At 39.5% G+C, this 23187-nt stretch overlaps 1 protein-coding gene across 1 annotated transcript in view; it reads left to right on the top strand.

Moving 5' to 3' along the window:
- LOC129721968 (WD repeat and FYVE domain-containing protein 3) overlaps positions 1-23187 on the top strand; it is a 280812-nt gene that overhangs the window by 23201 nt on the left and 234424 nt on the right. Inside the window, exon 2 of the mRNA XM_055675111.1 lies at positions 22564-22705. Coding sequence (XP_055531086.1) covers positions 22564-22705 — 142 coding nt within the window. The remainder of the gene's footprint in view (positions 1-22563; positions 22706-23187) is intronic.

Here is a 23187-nt window from a genome sequence, read left to right as displayed (position 1 = left end):
CCTTCCAGAACGTTATCTCTCAATGTTTTAAGAAAAGAGGGCCTCTCAAACAAATTTGCCCCGGGCCCCCCAGCGTCTAAATCCGGCCCTGAAGATAGGTGTAATATTAGGTTAAGGTTTAATTTTAAACCCCTTTTTCGCAAGTGAGTTTACAATTTTCCTACAATTATATTCACTTAACTGCGGAAGCAATTGCAATCTTTTAATGAAATAAAGCTTAAAATATATGTAATAGTGTTGATATGTCACCGTTGTGGCAGAACACACAATAAAAATTCTGAATAAATCTTAGTAAATAATTAAGGCGACATCCATAAATTACGTAACGCAAAAAACCCGATTTTCGGACCCCCCCCCATAAGTAACGGAACGTAACGCCAACACCTACCCCCCCATAAAAATTACGTAACGCTGCAGAAGGATTTCCTTGATAAAAATGGACGTTTTTGGAGAATCTCTCCAGAAATTTTTCGTTACGTAACGTTTAACTCACCTCCCCATCTCCCCTGTGTAACAAATCATAACGCTCAAGGATACCCCCCCTCCCCTTCATGAGCGTTACGTAATTTATGGATGCCGCCTAATTCATCACAAAACATCCCCCCTATTAAATAAAACTGACGACAACGCCAAGACATGACTGCTGTAAGGTGGAACAATTTTTTCAGTATCCATGTGGACAACTGAACCGTGCTGCCATCCGAAAAATGATATTTAATAATGTGCACGGATGTTTAGTTCTCAAACATGAAACTTTCCGTAAGAATCAAGAATTATCGGCGCATCATTTAAAATAAAGCGTACCATCAGAACTTCCTGATAACCGCTATGAGCACGCTCTACAGCCAAGTTTTCCACTCTTGCCGAGGTTAATAAAGCAAAAATCGGGTGCCCTGGTGAACCTGATCATATGCACAATGGTTCTGAAACCTGCCTTGCGACATATTAAACTTTAAGTTTTGGTAGAATGGGACCTGAAAATAAATATAACCCCTCAATATAGACCCCCACTCTGACAGTCAACCGAAATAAATTACTTTTCACCTACGCACACTAGTGAACGTGTGAACCCGTGTAAAGTTGCTTTTGTTTCTTCCAAACTGAACTTTGCTTCGACTTATTTTACCATTTTTGGTCGATTATGTTCAGCAGCTTCTTCCGATTTCTGATTACGAATGAAAAAATTTATTCAGGAACAAGTTTAAAACATATAATGAGTGTTCAACTGAATATTTGTCTTGCTGCTAAAAACATAGCATTGCAAACAAAACAGTTATTTGTAAATATTTTCCTCAACTAGTTGCACATTCACTAACACATTTGTGCGTAAGGGTTCGGCACATAAGGCAGAATCACAAAAAGGCAGAATGAAAGGCAGAATTCTATGACCGTACATACAAGGCAGAATTATGAAGGGCACGAAAGGCAGAATCACTGGAAGCAAAACCTGACTCACGATAGCCAATTGTGTGATGGCAAATTGGTGCGAATCCTGATCACGGTACCAAAGCTGCTACTCTACATTTATTATTTATTATTATTTGGTAATTAGACTAATTACATGGTCGCAGCAAAGACCAGTTTTGGCGAGAGGTGCAAATCAAGCCCAATTATTAGATCCGAAACGCGCAAACTGGGTTAGCTTAGGTCCTCAAGACTTTCACGGCGTCGCGGAGAGTAATTTTTCGATGTTAGGTATAACTCTCACAGTAGTCCCAACGGCTTGTTGGCTATAATTAAGGGGTAATATCAACCAAATGCTCAAAAAAACAAAGCTTTTTTCATGATGGACATTTGAGATGTAAGGTATATAAATAATATATCATTGGATTGAGCAACTCTTGCAGAATATAAAAAAAAATCATTGCTATTTTTTTCACAAAATGGCGGCTGTACAGCGATTGCCGTGAACCACTTTTTCTTTAAAGTTCTTCCGCGGCGAGCAGTAGAAGTCGTGCCCAACGCCACCTATAACCAAAACATTTTTTTTTCATTATCTACATAATTATCGCTAGTGAAGTACACATGATTATATTTTTAGAATTTCTCTTCGCAAAATGGCAACGGTTTGAATAAAAAAAATGCTTTTCGGCAAAAAAATGGACTTTAGTTGTTTATAACTTTTGTTGTTGTTAATCAATATCTAAAATCGTGTGTACTTCACTAGATAATCTAATGAAGAAGCTACAGTTAAAATTTCAAGTTAATCGGATGTAAACTTTTTAAGTTCTACTGCTCGCTGATTTTGAAAACATGGTTTTGAGAAAAACGCGTTAAATGCTATAAATCTTATGAATCGCAATAATAAAGCCCCTTAATAATTTTTTTTCCTTCAGTCAGCTATCCCTGCGCCGTAAAGTTTTCATTCCTGGGCTTTATTTTCCTCTGCTTCCTTTTTGTTATCTGATGTAAGGCTGCGCCTAGCCTCTTTCGCGATATCAGACATGCGATGCTCAGTGACTTTGGAGCGGTTGGCGTCCGATCTCACGCAAAACTCAAACGTGTCACTCACATTTAAGCACTTTCGAATATAGCTCACACTTAAAACGTATAGAAAAACTCAAACAAAGAACGTACACAACGAGAATGGCTGATCTACTAAACAAAGGGAAATTGTGAGTAAACACGTGCTGTAGAGACGCTATAACGGTCGAAATTTGGTGCAGCGACCTTTATACTTCAAATTTGAATCACTTAACGATCATAGGTAACTTTTGTTAGTTTGCAAAGTTTCGAAATAAAAAGAAAAACGAGTATCGCCAAAATAAACGAGAAATGTTGTTTTGAAGCATAAAAGTTGTTCGGTAAAAATTGGTTTAATTGGAATTTCAAGTATAAATCAGTACTCGGGCGATGTAGATTTTGATTCTAGGATAGTTTTAGCATGATTTAAGCCAATAAAAAAAATGACAAGAAATTTTTTTTTTGTGGATATTACCCCTTAACATAAAACAATTCATGCGACGAAGACGCATAATCGAAGGCAAGGAAACGAGGCGGCATAAAGCCGCCGTGGTTTCCGCAGTCTGAGTCGGCCGCCGACCCGCCGTCGGAAGCGGCGGCCTCTCGCAAACAAACGACTGATCTACTAGATTTCTAGGATTATTCAAACAGATTTTCTTTCCCTCAGGTCAGTCTGAACGAGCGGTAGCGAGTAAGGACAACATCATTTGGATAATAGAGTCGGCCAAAGGCCGCGAGTGTGTGTTTTTAAAGGGAAAATAGATGACACAATGTTAGTAACGTACATAGCCAAAATCGAATCTGCCATTTTGTGATTCTGCCAGTCGTGCTCTTTGTAATTCTGCCTTTCGTAATTCTGCTTTACGTGATTCTGCCTTTCGTGATTTCGCCTTTCCATTTTCCGCTTATCGTAGGAGACCCGTATGTTGAAAGGTCTATTTCACTCTTTTCTTTCGTATTTTGAAGAGCAAAAAATATGGCAATAGCATTAAGTGCAAAAAATGACAAATGACGCTCGTTCAATTTAACTCTAAATTGGTTAGAAAGTACTCACTTTTATTTCTTGATGCAAAATGTCAAAAAATGAGTAACATCGATTAACGAAACTAAAGTAACTTTCACTCAGTTTTTGTATTTTTTTGTTTTACTCACTTTTGGGTATCCGTATTTTATATCAGTTTACTGTAAATAAAAGCCAGGCGTTTAACAGTTCCCTGTTTGTTTCGCTAATTCGTACATGGATTTGGTTTTGGAAGTACTGAAACAAATAGTTTACAGTAAAATAACAATCCGCTCTTTGATATATGAGTGCAGTAGTGAGGGAACGAAACGCGAAGAATAAGTGTATTAAAACATCGGACACGTTCGCTTGTTCGAATAACTTTTGTTTTTAATACATGGATTTTGTAACACATTAATCATGCTATTTGAGTGGTCAGATCCGTATTCTCAAATCATGAATGAGACGGTAATGCTTATTCTTCTAGTAACACTACTTGGTTCCTATATAGCTGGAGGTATACCGTTAATCGTGATGCTGTCGGAGGAAAAACTGAAAAATGTGTCTATGTTTGGTGCTAGGTTGTTGGTGGGAACGGCACTTACAGTCTTAATACCAGAAGGAATTCGTTCATTGTACGATGGAAGTAATCTTGAAGTTAAATACGTGGGCACCTCCCTAACACCGGCCGGACAATAAACACAGCGCTGATGAGCATTTCTCCACAATTGGGCTCTCTCTAGTGCTGGGCTTTATCTCCATGATGCTTGTCGATCAGATGTTATCGCGGCGCAAGGAAGGATCTCGTAAACTACAGTTCTCGCACAACTGTAGATTTTTTACGCGAAGCAATGCGGAAGATACGGAAATAATATAAAATATCAATAACTAGGTCAATACGAAGGGGAGGTGTGCAGAGGAGCGGCACCATCACCACTAAGTCTAACATACTTCTGGGCTTCGCGGACGACATTGATATAATTGATGTTAACCGTAGAGCAGTTGAGGAGGCCTTCACGGCTCGCAAAAGGGAAGCAGCGAGACTTGGACTCACCACAAACACTGCCAAAACGAAGTACATGGTGGCTGGCAGAGAACGTGGTAGTTCTACGGGTGTTGATGCTGCGGTGGAGATGGATGGGGATACTTTCGAAGTGGTCGACGAATTTGTTTACCTTGGTACTCTCGTGACATGTAATAACGAGGTGAGCCGCGAGGTGAAGAGGCGGATTGCGGCGGCGAATAGGGCTTATTACGGATGGCGTAGCCAGCTTAGGTCCCGTAGCCTACAGATTGTACGAAATTTGCGCTCTATAGGACTCAGATCCTCTTGGTGGCGCTCTACGGACATGAATCGTGACGTGGAAGGAGGCCCATCGACGAGCGCCTGGGGTCTTCGAGCGTGGAATCCTGCGATCAATACTCGGAGGCAAACTAGAGAATGGGGTGTGGAGCAGGCGCATGAACCACGAGCTGTACGAAGTATACAAACACACTGAGATTGTCGAGCTGATGAAAAACGGCAGGTTACAGTGGGCTGGCCATGTAGCACGGATGGCGGATGAGCGACCGGCAAAGATAATATTTAGCAGGGAACCGGATAGAGGCCGACGACTTCGAAGCAGACCGCGCACGTGCTGGATGTGTGCTGTCGACGAGGATATCAGAGCAGCAGGTGTGAGGGGAGATTGGAGAGTAGCAGCCTAAGACCGAGTTTTGTGGAGACGTATTCTGGATTCGGCATAGGATCTCAACGATCTGTTGCCGTAAAAGTAAAGTGGGAAAGTAAGTATCAAGTCGAGTATAGGTAACTCGATGGGAAATAAATCTATAACATTTTAACGATTTTGCTTATGTTGTTTTCAAATTTGATTTTCCGAAATTCTTATTGTTTTTTTTTGCGTAGGAACGTCAAATTAACGAAACTGAGTAACAGTTAATCAGTTTGGCTAATTCATGCTGTATTTGGAATGAGTAAGTAGTATTCAGTTTTTGACATTTATCCATGCTATTCAAAAATGAGTAACTACATGGTTACTCTGTTTAGGGTAGATCCACTTTTAACGAGAATCTGAAAATCACTCGAGTTGTTACATAAAATGAATTAATTTGACGGGTTGACCACTATATGTGAATTTACCCTACTAGAACAACACAGAGAATGGTAAAAAATGCATTTCTGGTAGAGTTTAGAACAAACGACGAGTTTTATGTGCACCTCGTAGCAACCTGGAACCACAGTGCAAACCAAGACCTGAGATGGAGAAACGAAACGATGAAGCGTATAGTTAGAAATTGTTACCAAACGACTTTTTTTTGATACCCAGGTAATAATTACGTAGGAGGTATTCCAAAAAGAGTTTATTATCTTTAGAATCTCGTAGCTTACCAAAGGACAGAAATATTATGTTCCAAAAAATATTGTTAATTTTATTGTGTGTATGGATGTTATCATTATTAAATGCAATCATTCTTCTACAGAAATCACTGATGACGTTAACGGTGCAACTACAAAATTATCGCTACATAAAATAGAAGTAGGTTAAGCAATTCCTCAAATTTCAAAAGAAAGCCGGCTTGGACCGTAAATCCAGAAAGCGCAAGTTTAAAAACGAAATACGCTGGCAGGATTATTACGGAAAGTTTATGAAATTTATTATTTTACGTAAAAATAAACCAAAATATTTTGTGTAACCACACTGAATACAAAAAACGCTTGCATTGAATATTTTTTCAAGTAAGGCGGTACTTCCAAGTTATTACAATACCTGCTACTAAAAGATGCTTTTGACGTTGACTAACGTCTATATCAAAGTTAGGCCCCTGAATTTGAAAATCTAGTAATTCAACCAGTGAAAACCAGGGAAAAGTGGTCAGGTTTTGGTGCTTATTTTGCAGTCATCTATAATCAGGTTTTTGAGGTTTTGGCATCAATCGATCAGAAATTCTTTTACGATTAAATTTATGTAAGAAAAAACAAACTATTTTTTGAGATACACTATTGAAAAATTGGTAATCAATATCGATTGTCTAAATCATACCGCGCAGCCAATCACTACCTCTCTTCCCAAGCATAGCCGACACTAACGGATACAATCGATCTGACTTTGTTGTTATTGTTGTTGTCACTTTCTGTTTCCGATGTTTAAGCTGCTGCTAGCGGAAAAAAACCTTGCAAATATGCATCTTTTTGTTGGTGTTAATTTTACGACAGCGGACGGCGCCCCATCATTTTGATTCCAAAACCGCACCAGTGACATGCGGACGCTAGGTGATAGCAGCTGAAAGGAGGAAAGACAAAAGAGTACCAGTCATCTCGTGCCGGTTTCACCCGTAATGCTGGTGGCTTTTAGTAGTAAATGGCTACTGCAAAACACTTAAATGGCTGGAATTCTGGACGGACTAACCAGAAAACAACAATATAATCGGCAACTGGCACCTTCTGGTGCCTCGAAATTTTGGTACAGAAGCGGCTAATTGAATTTTCTGTTTTACCAAATGCTGCTGCTAGCGGAAAAAAACCTTGCAAAAATGCATGTTTGTGTTGGTGTTAATATTACGACAGCGGCCGGCGCAGCTTTCAAGAAACATTTGTCTCTACCATTTCATCATCTATGTAGCCCCTCTTTCTTTCTAATTATCTGACGAAGCCTTGGTATAAAACGTATCGTTCGAACATTTCACCCCATCAGTTTCATTACTAAACCGTACCGGTTACATACGGACGCTATCTTGAAAGAATTCTGGACGGACTAACCAGAAAACAACAATATATTCGGCAACTGGCACCTTTTGGTGCCTCGAAGTTGTGTAATAGAAGCGGCTAATTGAATTTTCTGTTTTACCAAATGCTGCTGCTAGCGGAAAAAAAACCTTGCAAAAATGCATGTTTGTGTTGGTGTTAATATTACGACAGCGGCCGGCGTAGCTTTCAAGAAACATTTGTCTCTACCATTTCATCATCTATGTAGCCCCTCCTTCTTTCTAATTATCTAACGAAGCCTTGGTATAAAACGTATCGTTCGAACATTTCACCCCATCAGTTTCATTACTAAACCGTACCGGTTACATACGGACGCTATCTTGAAAGAATCCTGGACGGACTAACCAAAAACAAGGATATATTCGGCAACTGGCCCCTTTTGGTGCCTCGAAATTGTGTAATAGAAGCGGCTAATTGAATTTTCTGTTTTACAAAATGCTGCTGCTGGCGGATAAAACCTTGCAAATATGCATCTTTTTGTTGGTGTTAATTTTACGACAGCGGCCGGCGCCCCATCATTTTGATTCCAAAACCGCACCAGTGACATGCGGACGCTAGGTGTTAGCAGCTGAAAGGAGGAAAGACAAAAGAGTACCGGTCATCTCGTGCCGGTTTCACCCGTAATGCTGGTGGCTGTAAGTAATACATGGCTACTGCGAAATACTAAAATGACTGGAATTCTGGACGGACTAACCAGTAAACGAGAATAATCGGCAACTGGCACCTTTTGGTGCCTCGAAGTTTTATAATAGAAGCGGTTAATTGAATTTTCTGTTTTACAAAATGCTGCTGCTAGCGGAGAAAACCTTGCAGAAATGCATGTTTGTGCTGGTGTTTATATTACGACAGCGGCCGGCGCAGCTTTCAAGAATAAATTTTTCCTTACCATTCCATCATCTACTTAGCTCCTTCTTCTTTCTAATTATCTGACGAAGCCTTGGTATAAAACGTACCGTTCGAACATTTCACCCCATCAGTTTCATCACTAAACCGTACCGGTTACATACGGACGCTAGGTGTTAGCAGCTGAAGGGAGGAAAAACAAAATAGTACCGGTCATCTCGTGCCGGTTTCACCCGTAATGCTGGTGGCTACTGCAAAAAACTAAAATGGCTGGAAATCTGGACGGAATAACCAGTAAACGAGAATAATCGGCAACTGGCACCTTTTGGTGTCTTGAAGTTTTGTAAAAGAAGCGTTGCATTTCCCTCTACTATTTGTTTTAATGGAATATAAGAATACGGTAGTCAACGTCATGCGGTCGTGTCTTGAATACCACCCTCCTACTATTTTTCTCCTGGTTCAAATTGACAACTCCTTCTGGTTCATTCGACACTCCCACAGCTTTGTATCCGTTCCTCCCTCCCAGACCAAGATTATGCTAAAACACCTAGGCTTGAAAAGCTAATAATTAAATTCTCATAATGCACGAAAATCGAATTACCCGTACTCGACCAGTTGAGAATTTTTTAAACCCGTACCCAACCCGAACCCGAAGCCTTGGTCTTTAAATTACCCGTACCCGACACGAACCGGAAATTTTTTTTTTTGCGTTACCCGAAACCCACCCCGTACCCGACCATCTCTACTATGCACGATGAATCGGTTTTGCCCATAGTGACAATTTTATGAGAATTAAAGTCATCAGATGGCAGTACTAACCGTCGGAAATCGGTCGTGTTCAAAATATATGAAAAATATGGAAGTTAGGTATCTTGTTCTAGTTAGCTTTGTTGCAATGTATTTGAAACTAATGGGACAGTGTAAAACCTGCGCCTGCTAGTGAAAGAAGCCGGTGCACTATACGGTCTAGTGCATATTCGAATTAGCGATGCTCATTGTTACCTAGGATAACGGATAGGCTTTGTAGGTTATCACTCAGCGAAAGCAGATGGGCAGGCAGCGGCCAGCCAGAGTGGTAACTGAGTAATTACAAATTACAATTACAATTTTTCAAACGAGTATGAACATTTTGGCACAGGTTTTGTTGAATATCGAAAGAATGAAAAGTTCCCATTGAATTCGACTATCAACTCCAAAAGTAGATATTTAATTTACTCGTCCGCAGACATATTTTGAGCTACGACTTGCAGTATTCATCAGTGCATATGTGGACTGGTAAAGAGCACAACGTACAGTGGGTAATCGCTGGCCATCGACAAAAATTGAAGTGTCAGAATCCAAATTTTTAGAGCATTACGACAAAATTTGAATTTTCTATGATTTTTCAAAGTGTACTGAGTCAGCGTTTCTCTTGGAAAAAATGCAATGTTGGGAAACTTGCTGGAGCCTTAAGGGTAACTTGAATCTCGATAATGTCTAAGGAAAATTTGTATGTAAAATAGTGGAAAATAAATTCTAATCATTGGACAAGGTATAATCTCATTGTAATACTCAAAAAAATAGGCGCAATCAAAAAATTACGTATATTTTGCATAAAAAAGCGTTTAAAGTTTAGACAGCAGGGTTTGGCACTATTGGCACTAGTTTTAAAAGAAATAATGCTTGGAAAAAATGCTTTAAAATGCATCTAGTCCAATCCTGCGCAGAGTTGCGCAAAGTACCCTTCTTTCGAAGAGAAACAACGAGTGTTCGGCACATATCGGATTTCAAAAATGTCAATTTAAATTGGACACTGCATAACGTCAACAGATTAACAAATGGCTTGTATCAGTTTGATAATGACAACGTTTTCAAACATGTTTCAGTATAATTAATCACACTATTCTCATATTTACAAGTGTAACTCATCTATATTCCGACAATTAACGAAGTATCTAAAACTAATCATTGTTTATGTTTTGGATCACCAGCACTGGGTCCCAAAATCATGTTTTAGGTTTATATCATGCCAGTCACATGTAAAAACAATCGTGTAAGCACAAACCATGACATAATACATCGCCTGCTAATTTCTATAGAGCAAATAGTGAATTATTATTTTGACGTTAGAAACTGCCTTTTTAAAACCCTCCCAAAGATATTGAAAGTATATTGAAAATGAACACAAAAATGGATATGAAGGTAGAAGTGAATAAAAAGAAAATTGCGATAAATAGAATCAATGTAATATAGTCACTTTGAAAAAAAAAAAAAAAACAAGTTGATCGCGCACGGCCCTACGTCGTGTTCTAATTTCGCCCTTTGGCATCACGATGGGCAATTAAGGCCCAGGGAGAAGTTTTCTTCCGGACTGCAACGACACGGCACAAATGTTCAGTATTTTACTGTACATTTATTCAAGACGGTACAATATTTACAACTAGCAGTTTGACGGCGCTGCCGCCGCGTGCTCATCAACTAACTACAATGAACACTAACTAACACCACATTGAGAGTATACAAGCCAAGTGCATCAAATATACGAGATGTTTATATCCTCTCATTAACAGGAATTCTAAACTTTGTTTAAAGAACAAACTTTTGATTTACAAACAAATTTTTAGACCAGCAATGCTTTATGCTGTACCGATCTGGTCAAGTTGCTGTTCAACAAGGAAGAAAACGCTCCAAAGGATTCAGAATAAAATTCTGAAAATGATTTTGAAGCGTCCTCCTTGGTTTGGTACACTCGAATTACATAGACTTACTGGTGTTGAACCATTAGAAGCTATGTCAAATAAAATTATTAACAATTTTCGACAAAAATCGTTGCAATCCTCAATTGCTACGATAAGCTCTCTTTATAGCCAATAAGTTAGCAATTAAGTTAGTTGTAAGTTTACTTCCCCTTTTCTGACAAGTAGGTTTAAATCCCTACGAATGATAAGTCCTAATTGCGAAAGCAAACAAATCCTAACAATTAAAATTACAAATTTCTAACAGTGTTGAGAAGTCACCATTTGTGATTGGACACACATACTCATTATTTACTAATATTTATCAAAAAAAAAAAACACTAACACTGGCGCTGCTGTGGAGAACGCTTTTAAAGGCTGCCTCTCGAACGGCAGCATTGTCGAGCCAGAACAAAGCTTAAAATAATCGCGCGCAAACCAGCGTCGCTTGTGCCTCAGCTGGTCACTCACGGATGACAGTAATGCCCATCTGAGGCGGGAGTTTTGGCGCGAACACAAGTCATAAGTGATTTTCAACACCAAGCATATTTTTCAATTGATATTTTTTTTATTTTCTTAATGACTGATTAAAATTTTATGTTTTTTTATGGCATATGAAAGTCTTTCAAGCATCATGCCTTTTAATTTCCAAAAGATTGAAACCGACGTAAAATTTTTCTCATATAATATATAGAAAAAACATGAAAATTTTCCTGGCGTCAAAAATATGCGTTTTCATGCAAAAATAATATCAAATTCGGACTCAGCATCCCAAAATTACATAAAAACCATGTATTTTCCATAATTTGAAGACATTTTTTTGCTTGGCCAGCATTTGTATGGAGTTGTCCCACTGTGCAACGGGATACCTATTTTTATTAGCTACGTTAAAAGGTGGGTGGGATAGCCGATTTTAAGCACACAATTCTGGATTCTAATTGAGGTTAGGTAGTAAATTATGCGGTTGTTTGTGTACCATGTTTCGGGGTTTTGGGGAGAAGATTGAAAAGCCATGAAAGTTACCTACGTCTTTGTTAGGTTTCATTCAAAGCATTGTATCTCAGAAATTCGGTAAAGTCCCGCATTCTCGAAAAAATCACATACATTGCCTACTTAAAACAACTTACAACTTAGAATGTAAGTCACAATGCGCCACAAATTACGTAAGGACTATTGACGTAGGACTACGTCTAACCGCACTATATCGAGATAAAAAAACTAAAACCAAGGTGTAACGTTGGAATCAGTGTTGGAATTGTCAGCAAAATATCAATTTCAAATGCGATACGTTTTCGCCTCCGAACTTTCTGTCGCTCGTTTCACACGCTGATAAATCCCGATTGAACTTCGAGGTGCATGAAAACGAACTTGCATGAACTTGATTTGCCGCAACTCACCGATGCAAGGATACGGAAACAATCAGATCGTTTTTTCTCTCTATCTCTTTACATCACATTCGCTCATGATATACCGAGAGCACATATCGTAAATGAAATAGCATGAAACGATTCGGGATATTGTTCGACGAAATATCGATCTTTACCCGCTCTTCAGCCAGATAACTGATTATACATTTCATTTACGACAAGTGCAATGAAGGTGCTGATGGGTGGTTCTAATGTAGGGCTTTCTAGTAGTTGCATATGACAGCCTAAGCAGATAGCGATTTTCTTTATTCCACTGCATCAGGGAAAATCTGTCGAGGGATAAAGAAACGACATTGCGATTTACGACACAAGTATGAAAAAGATTCCAAATAATTGTTTACGAATTAAGCACGTGCGGTGCTAGCTTGAAGCTGACAAATTTCACAATGCACTTCGGGCAGCACGCCAGATCAATACTGGGTCAAAATCGAGCGAAAAAAGAAGGGTTTTGAAAGCAGTTAGGTTGTTTTCAGGTCAAAACGAGGTGAGCTGGTAGAATAAACACGACTCATTTTTAAGAAGCTATTTTCAAAATGCTATTCTGGGAATTACATAATCAATGGTGTCAAATGTGCATATAGTAATAATAGTTCAAAAGTCATTTCTGTCCGCTGGAATAGGGTTGATTATCTATCAAACAGATGAAAAGAATAAATGTTTTTTTATAGCAAAGAATTTATATGCTATAACAACAGCAGCTTAAAAAGGTTAATGAAACGCACGGCAATTCAATGACATGAGTTATCATTCTTTTCTACAGCTTTTTCGATTTTAAACCGTTTACATTGGTCTCGATTATTAACCATTTTTCAAAAACTCGCATCCAATTGCTGTCACAGCCGTAAATGCACGTCGAATCTGCAAGACTTCCAAACAACTACTAACAAAATCCTCACCCGAGCCGCTCGCGCCGGGCGGTTGAGTGAAACGAAAAATATCAAAACCGAATATCAATATGAGTTCGCGCGTTCGTTGATATAGGCTACCTATTCTCAAAGTAGAAAAAGCACGAAGGCGACACGATGTTCGAATGATTCGAATCCCAAGTACGTTTCGCTCGCATGTGAGATGGAGACAAAAATATCCTCTACGATGCCAGCTGAAAATGATTCTCGTATGGTGTTTTCATGAACTTTTAGATCGAATATCCTTAATGATCTTCTTGTGCGAAGTTCTCTGGAGATTTTTCATTGCATTGAGCGGTGAGTGAACTTTTTTTTATCATGATTATTCCAACACTGGTTGAAATGATTTTAAACGGTAATACTGATGTAACCACATGATGGATTACAATAATCAATATGTCATTGAATTGATAAGGGGCCATCCACATACCACGTGGACAGATTTTTAACGATTTTGACCCCCCCCCTCCCCCTTCGTGGACAACTGTCCATATAAATTCTAAAAAAAATTGTATGGACCGTGGACATTAGCCAACCACCCCCTCTCCCAAAGCTGTCCACGTGGTATGTGGATGGCCCCTAAGATGATGGACAATTTTGTGATTCCTCAGTTATCATTATCATTATATTGTTAAACAGTGAAAATTTCATAAAAGTTTCAAGGTCGAATTTTAAAAGTTTCAAGGTCGAATTTTGAATGTTTCAAGGTCGAATTTTCACGAACAATGTACCAATCACATGTGAGCACACCTGACACAGACTTCGTGAGTAGACACCAACTGCCTGCTGCGATATCCTGTATAGCCGCGGCAAAAAAAATTGACAGAATCTCCCCGTCCCAATAGGTCAACTAATGTTCGCTTCCATGAGCCTAGACTATTTTGGTGTCTTGAAGGTGAAGCTTTTTCGGAAAGCTCGTAACCACATCAACTATCAGAGAGTTTTACGTGCTGCTGTTAGAATGTTAATGAAACTGATGTCTTGAACATGCTGGCACAGGCAACAGTACTGCACCAAGCCATGTAAGAATAGAGCGCTGGTCACTCGTCGTCTATCAGTGCAGTAGTAGAACTCGATATTTGTGTGCAGCCAAGCCAATTGTAGTCTTCACATTGCCGCTGTCGACGCACAGTAGGGCGTGATGGGTTAACGCGTAGGAATCGTTTTGCGATCTGGAACACAATCGAATTGCCGTTTGAATTATCTTTTTCTTCTTCTTGTTTCGTATAGTAGCAAATATCAGAATTCGGGTGCCACAAAAAACTGGACGTTTTGGTAGAGGAAGATAGCAGGGTATATAAATTAGGTTCATTGTACAGATAAAATGTGTTGTTTATTTTTGAACTCTACACTCTGTTTTTCTCATGTCCTTTTTAAATTTTCTGTGAATATACATTTTTGTTTAAAAACTGTTATTCTTCATAGTTATTTTTTCCACAAACTGCAGGGAAATTTTATTATGTGACATCTTTGCCGCTTGGTGATCGGAGAGTGAGCCATCGTTCACGAAACAAATAAATATTGTTTGATTTATACTAAAACGTGCTCAATTTATGTCTGTATAGAAGCTTGCGTTTTCGCGTATTGAAGAAAATTGACTGTATTAGAATGAAAGGTATTCGTCAATGTTAAAGAGAATATTTTTTCTTCTAAAATAGAGTGCTGCAAATAAATAATCAAAATACAGACCCCATTCGATTTTGCCAAGCACGACGTGGCAGAAATTTCCTGTTGCCAAGATTGAACCATGCCAAAAATGAACGGTTCTTTTTCCATGACTTTTTTTCATATATATTTCCTCCAATATACTAGTTTTAGTTCCAAGTCGTTTGAGGTGTCGCTTGATGAATTGAGGCTGGATGTTGAGCTTAAATTGGTCGAAATAATCAAGAAAACTAAGAAATGTGATTAGACATAATCGCTCGTCTTTGGCACATGTGTGCCAAAATCGAACCGTGCCAAAAGTAAAACGAGCTCAAATCAAACAGATCCTCAAAAGGAAATATAAAACTATTGTAGTCCTTCGTCAACTATGCGGTCGTGTTTTGGATACCACCCTCCTACTATTTTTCGACTCTCTCCCCCCCCCCCTAATAAAGCTTAGTAAGATTTTGCATTAGGCCCCCCCCCCCCCTCACAAATCTCATGTATTTTTTTTTATTAATTTTTTTTGAGAAGAAACATTTTTCGCATATAGCATATTCGTAGAGAATAAAATCAGAACCAGAATTAGTGTTCGACATCGGAACTAGAGATGGTCGGGTTTGATGTTTTCAAACCCGTACCCGACCTGAACCCGAATTTTTTTTTCGGTCGAAACCCGAGCCCGACCTGAACCCGAAACTTTTTTTTCGTTCAAACCCGAACCCGAACCCGAAAATTTATTTCTTTGAAACCCGAACCCGAAATTGTGAAACCCGAACCCGAGATTGCATAGATTTTATAGTCGGGTTTCGGGTTTTCATACCCAAACCCGAACTGAACCTGACATTTCAAACCCGAAAATATTTTTTTCACAAATCCCGAACCCGACCCGTACCTGACACTTTCAAAAATTTTCAAACCCGAACCCGACCCGAACCCATCGAGTACGGGTCGGGCTCGGGTTTCGGGTTTTCAAACCATCTCTAATCGGAACGAAAACGTTGGGTCCGCGTTCCGGTTCGATCCGGTCTGGTAAAAAATCGGAACTACCTCGTTCCGGTCCGATTTGGGTCCGGTCCGATTGGCTTCGTTCCGGTTCCGGTTCGGAGTTCGGTCCGAAGTCCGGGAACAAAAGTTGCCAGTTTTTTCGAGAGCGTTATTTTAGTGGAAAAATTATCATAAAGACTTTTATGCATGTTGGAAAGTGTTTTACTAAATCAGAACAATACAAACTAAATTTTTCAATTTGTTTTCCTATTTTTTTATTATTTTTTTCTAATTGAAAAATTTGGTGTGTAGTAACAAAAAAGGCTGGTTTTACAATTTTCCTAATTTTGGAACTTTTATTTGAGCCAATATTTTAGTAAAAGTAGCTGCCGGATTCTTTTCCTACTTAGGCGTCGTACACAAATTACGTAACGCATGAAGAGGGGAGGGGGGTTGAGTCAGGGTTACTTATTGTTACGTAGGGGGGAGGGGGGGTTGTAGAGACAGTTACGTAACTGTGATGTTTGCTCGAAGTTGAAAATTCCGGAGGGGCGTCAGGCTAATCAGCGTTACATAATTTTAGGGGGGGGAGTCATGTCGAACGTTACCTATCGTTACATAGGGGGGGAAGGGGCCTGGAATCTAGATTTTTAGCGTTACGTAATTTGTGTACGACGCCTTAGTCTGTTTCTTCGTGATGTGACGACGTCCCGTCCCGAAGAAAATTTGTTCTCGAGTGGACACTCGGCGCAGAATCACACAGAACGTCTCTTGCCATAACCGACAGGTTCGAAAATCTTGCAGAATTGTGCTGAATGATGAAACGAAAATAAATAATACCATAAATGAAACAAAAATTATATATATTGCAACTCACTTTCCACCAATTTAGCACAGACTTATCATGTGGTAAAACGATTGTTTCCTCTCCGAGCAAGGCCATATGGGTTGACTTTCAATAAAAGCAGCGAAGAAAATCAAAAAGAATAAACAACTTACTGCGTTCTATGACTTAGGTCACTTTTTAAATAATTTGTTTTCACCGAAAATGTCCGGGGTCCGGAAAGCATTACCCGGTCCGTTCCGAAGTCCGGATGGCTCCGTTCCGGAAAATAATCGGACATTGAAGGTTCCGGTCCGATCGGACTTCGGACCGGACGGGACTTTTACCGGGCCCTACACGGTCCGATGTCGAACACTACAGTTAATACCAAAAGCAAAGCAAAGCATTGGTGCTATATTCCGATATGGAACTCGACCATCTGTTTATTTTATACAGACTTCGCTGTCAACTGTTTAGTGTACAGGACAATTGCGGGGCTAGCTACGATCCTAGAAAACACTAACAGTCTCTCCCAAGCTGAGACTCGAACCTACGACGACTGGCTTCTTAGACCAGCATCGTTCCTTGAGACAATCTGGGAGATAAACTACACATACACGTTTCCCGGAACTGTTTTGCAACCATCGGTGGTTATTAACTGTCCCCAAAGCCCATCTTTTCTTTTCTTGGTTAGTATTTGTCAGGGTTTCCTCTCAGTCTTTCGAAGACTAATCGTGAATGTTCTCGATGCTCCTTCGGCGTTGATGAAGCAATAAGTAAGTCATTTAGGTAACCAACTACAAAAAGTAGATCGAAAATTGATTGTTTATAAATCATTGGAATGTTAGGCCAGAACTCTTCAGTCCGGAAGGCATTACAAGAAATTCGTATAGATGATGGTAGTTTTTTCGACACCCACCTCGTGAATAAGAATTTGTTAATATGAGCATTCGAGGTCGAGCACGCATATATCAAGATGGCTTGACAAAGTAATTTTTTTAATTCTTTTATCACCAATATTTAGTGGTTAATTTGTGAGTTCGAAATCCAATTTGTGGTAATTTATGGTTAAGTGAATTCCGAGGAATTTTCAAAAAACTCAGTCAAGCCATCTTGAAACATGATTTTTCTTCAAATGAATCGGACAACGATGATATATACATCAATCGAAGGCTTTTAATTTGTGGTTCACGAAAATGTAACTTTATGGTCATAATTACTAGTATTTGTACAGAAATTTGTGTTTTATTGCTCACGTAGTTCTACGTTTTGTTCATTTGTTGTTGAAGCTGCTAGCCGCTAGTGGCGTTGGCTGTTTGCGGTGTTTGTCACTGCTATACTAAGCGTGCGTGTGGGGAATATGGTAACTTAGCCAACACACTTGCTATTACAGGTAGCCCAACAGGCGCAGAATGGATATGTGTAAATTTGTTGTCATAAAAGAAACGAAAATGTACTTTAAAAGAAAAGCAATCCAAACTCGACGGATTATTTTCCAGAACCAGTAGGTATTGCTAACAATAATTATCACTTTTTCATCACCGAGATTCTGAGAAATGTTTTGGAAATATTTTAACAAATGTTCAAATAAGCTGCCGGGATCCAACTTAATGTTGCTCTTCGGTTATTTTTCCATGCATATGTGCTAACTTATGAGCAAAGTAATGAAGAAAATGTCTGCTGTTCGCGGGTCTGTTAAGCTGCTAGTGGCACCGTCGCACAGAGGAGTACCTAGAACAAAATGCTGGCTAAAATAAGAAAAGTTAAAGGGTATGTGCTTGAGTGCACAAACGTAGGCTCGACGTGGGACTATTGTGGGTGTAAAGATTTAATTCTGCCATAGCCATAGTATATAACACACACCAAACGTACAAATACCAAACACAACAATCCATGAACACTCCATAAAAAAACACATACACCTGTCATAAACCATAGCATACAAACTAATAGGAAAAATAATTAACTTGTTGCCTATAAAAGTATTCTGTCATGAATAAATTTACCTCGGATGAATGCATTTTTGCACACACTTATACGTTATACACACATATGCTATATACACACACTACTCACAAGCATACACTCCTCAGACACACCCACGCTACTTACACACACACACACACCACTTACATACACACACGTCACTCACACACACATGCACACACACACCTTCACACATACATTCACACACACACACATTCACACACACACACACACACACACACACACGTCACTCACATCACACATTCACGCACACACGTCACTCACATCACACATTCACACACACACACAGAGACACACACACACACACACATTCACACACATACATTCACACACACATTCACACACACATACATACGCACATACATACACACATACATACACACACACACGCTAACGCACAAATTAACCACTAAATATTGGTGATGAAAGAATTAAAAAAAAATACTTTGTCAAGCCATCTTGATATATGCGTCGAGCACAGAGAATATAGTCTTCCCTCGCAGTGCTTGGCAAATATCGTAAATGTGTGGTAAGGGATAGCGGTTTCTAACGGTAGATTCATTGCGATTTTTGTAATTGCCTACCATTATGTGCCGCATTAGTAGCCAGATGCAATGATGGTGATCGGCGATGAAATCGGCGATAAATATTCGATCTTTTCCAGCATGTGAATCAATTTCGTCTCTCAGTCGATTGTAACAATTATCGTACGATATGCTAGTCCGAGTGAATCAATTCGGAGATTCGCCGAGCTAATTTATTCTCTCTCAGAGATTGAATTTCCACCAGCTCTACAAAACGATGATTCACTCCTCGCTGATAGAATCGTAGTGTCAAAACAAAAGAGAACAATCGCGTGACGATAATTATCAAAGAGAGAAAAATGATTGCGATCGCTTGAGCAATTATCCCCCTTTCTTTCTAAGTCGCAAGTGTTGACAGTAAAATAGATTTTTCATCGTCCAACAAAATTTTGCTTGCTATTGTCATTGTCAACTCTATATACCTTTGTTCGTCGGTTTTATTTCCATCGAAGGTTTGTTCACTGATGTATGTTGGTCGATGTCGAAAAGTTTGGTTCAAACAAGCAAAAATCTGCACACATTTTGGAAAAAAAACGCGTAAATGTTAATAGATTCGAAAAAAAGTTTGCAAGGTAAGCAAAAAGTAACAATGAATGTTTGCAAATTGAAAAAACAAAATCGCTCACGGATTCTGAAAATCTACATTTCACAGACAAATCTGTAAATCCGGTATCCCTGTTTTTACTGCCTTTTGGTTGTTCTACGGGTTGCAGTTTTTTCCCTCTCTGAGTTTTTGGTTTGCGATACAATTTAACGATTATCAGGACACTCTCACCCACAAAAAGATTGAAACCAAAGATTTTCGTTTCACGGCTCGATCGGATCGGGAGACGATAATGAATTACCGATTGAAGCCTATGAGAGAATCGAAAAAGCGTACGAACAAGCGATAATAAACTCGCATACAGTTAACTGGCTATGAAATTCACGGAGTATTCTTTCGCCTGTTTGTTGGTCACACAACTTCTCTTCTCGAAAGACGATACAAAACATCGCGTAATAAGCGTGATCAGAATCCAATAGGATTTTCTCGTGATAATTCTCTGATACGAGGCCAGAGGCACCGGACTTGAGTATGGGCTTTTCGCTGGATGTATATAACCGAGCTCTAAAAAGAGTTTCAGTTCCTTAGGTAGCGGTAGATTTATGCGGTGGCAGTCTGCGGAATTTGGAGTGACATGGAGGGCCTTCGATTTTTTTAAAATGTTTAACATTGTATTTAGCTTCTTGATTAGAAAGGCGCTGAGCGAATTTCCATAATCGCTGTTGTGTGAAAAGGTTTTCATTCCAAATAATCCTACTGCAACTGTGTTTAGGTGGTCGTATGCTTTTATGTTGGTCGTTTTATCTACTAAGTACTTACCTCGTAAGTCCACTATAAAGTTATAGTGTGTAGCGTATATAGTTAACAGGTAGTAAAATGTAATTAATATTTAGCATAGTGTAGAATTGGTGACATGAACTTAACATGGTACACCCAACTGAACCATGCCAACTTGCTTGAAAAAGAAAATGATGTAAAAAATTCCCGATCAAACCGGAGGCCGTCGAAACGTCATCGCATTCTTCCGGGATAAGCACACAAGCGTGAAGCAGCAAACTACAAACGAGTCTCAAGCTTTGGAATCCAGGGAATTAAATTAATTAAAAGCAAATCACAGCAGAAACAAGCTCGTTCAACTTATTGAGCTGGCTTCAAAAGGGTGAGTCGAAATACTTAGAAGCAAATGGGAAATCGAGCTGAGGTTAATCCTGTTTTCGTAGGGCCCTTCTGCGGGATCTGTTCTGCGGTCCGTTTGCTCGCCTCTGGTCCCGCATTGGATTTAGTCACGCGATCTTCGCTCCCCAGTGAGGCGAAGAGACCGGTGAAGCACTGAGCCGGAAATCGCTTAGTAGAGACACGGCCTCCCGGACGCACTAGTGGATGCATCGAAACAGTCGTGAGTAGACGGAGTTGGAGAGAAAAGGGGAAGTGGGGAAAACTAGATATGGCAAGATGTTGAAAGAGTAGTAGCTTGGCATGCCTAGAATAGAGTGGAAGAAGAGATAGAGCGAAGGAAGAAAGTAGAAGAAACAGAGTGAAAAGAATGTGCCTGTGAACAAGCAAGTAATGAACAAGCCTGTGACGAGTGCTTAGGAATAAAAATGTTAATGTCGAATTTTGATTTCGTTTTTGTTTTGTTAAGCAGCCGAAAGCTTTTTAATATTACAAGTGTTCCAGGAAATGAGCACCTAAAATCGGAGACGTTACTTTTATAAATCGCCTTGCAAAGTTCTTGCGCCGACCGAAAGTTGGTTTATATGTTTCTGTGCCGTAAGTGGCGATACGGGAGCCGTTGGCTGCGTACAAATTTATTCCTGAGGTTGGCTTTCGTTCGTGTCTCGGAGAGCATGGCATAACCGATAGGTCTGCACCGGTGTCGACTAGAAATTTGTAGTTGGTGGCCAGATCAAGGATGATTAGATGGAATAGGCTTTCACCCGTCGGCCGATTGCAGCTGTGTTAGTTTTTTTATTTGAATTGGCACAGTTTCCGACAGTTTCTCGATTCATCGCCAAATGTTCTATAGTAGTAGCAAACGAGTGATACTCATGGGAGCTATTTCGAGTATTCCCTTGTCTGCTAGAGATTCTTTCGCGGGATCTATTGCGTTCTTGGCGTCCAGCTAGTCCAGCCATCTCGTTCGAGAGTTCGGCGATTTATGCACTTTGCTCTGCCAAGTCGAATTCTGTTCACTGGAACTGTACTATATGATGATTCTTTCTTTGCTGCGGCGTAACGTTCCTGTACAGGAGGGTCACGGATAATATCAGAACAACATGCGAGAATTTCACAGTCAATGGCTGCTAAAATATGACAATAGGGGGTTTCATCGCGATCAATTCCGGCAAGTATAAATTGTGCTTCAAGCTGGGCTGTTCACTGCGTTAGAGATGTTGTTTTGTCCTGTCGCAATATCTCTCGCGGCTCGCGTTGCTGGTCGTTCAATAACCTTAGATTGATGTGGGTAGGCTCCGTAAGACGTCGGGGTCACCAGTATGGTGCGTAAAAAGCGTGAAATGAAACGCTGGTGATTTAATAATTCACTTAAAAAATTATTGAATTGAAGCGTCTGATTTGCTTCGATGACAAGAATGAAATAAAGGGAAACCCGAACGCGTTCGAACAAGTTTGACAGTAGTTTTCTCACTCTCACCCCTGACTGCGGCGACTGAGATAGGGATACCAGAATGAATAGGGCGCACTGAAGAACTACTAGTGCCTTACAATTCGTTCTGATAGGCCCTGTTTTAAAAATTACCATTACCAACAATTTTAACTTTGAACCATCAAAATGTTTCGAAAAATATGAAGAAGGTATGATGTTACAATTAAAAACTATAAATCTAATATTTATTTTAGTGGTTCCAATCAAAGCACAGAAGCGGCGTCAAAAAAAATAATCGAGTTTCTGGAAATTAATGAAAAAGAAGAGACCAGTACAGGATGGATGCTACTAACAGCAATAAATATAATGGCGAGTGGACCAAAATCTCTTATACAGGTATGTACGTTTAGTGATAGATGACAATCGAAAAGTTTGATCATCCATTTCATGAATAATGAAGGATTGCGAATAATGACTAATGAAGAAAAGGAATTAGCTCGACTTTTCTCAATTTGTTTTGAAATGTGCAAATTATTAGGCGTGCCAAATACAGTTGAATTTTTCACTCATTCACCCATTCCCCGCGGGTGATGCCATATGGCATCTCCTGACATATAAACTTTGTTAACAGTTTAATAACTATACTTGAAATTTCTGACGATGACAATATTCTGAGCAGTTAGAGAACAAATTGACCTTCAACATGCAATATAGTTTGTGCCAAATATGCATGCAGTTGCCGAGTAATAAGAGTTTGAATGTCATTTTTCGATGTAAAAATTGATTTCTCTCCGCGGGGATAGGGTTAAGGGGTTATATACCTTTTTGCTTCACAAAAAAGGAGGAAAATCCAAAAATTTCTTTGAGGCGTGTAGCAC

This window comes from Wyeomyia smithii, chromosome 2 (genome assembly GCF_029784165.1).
Source record: "Wyeomyia smithii strain HCP4-BCI-WySm-NY-G18 chromosome 2, ASM2978416v1, whole genome shotgun sequence".
NCBI classification, from domain to species: Eukaryota; Metazoa; Arthropoda; class Insecta; order Diptera; family Culicidae; genus Wyeomyia; species Wyeomyia smithii.
This window is presented reverse-complemented; position numbering and strand designations above follow the sequence as displayed.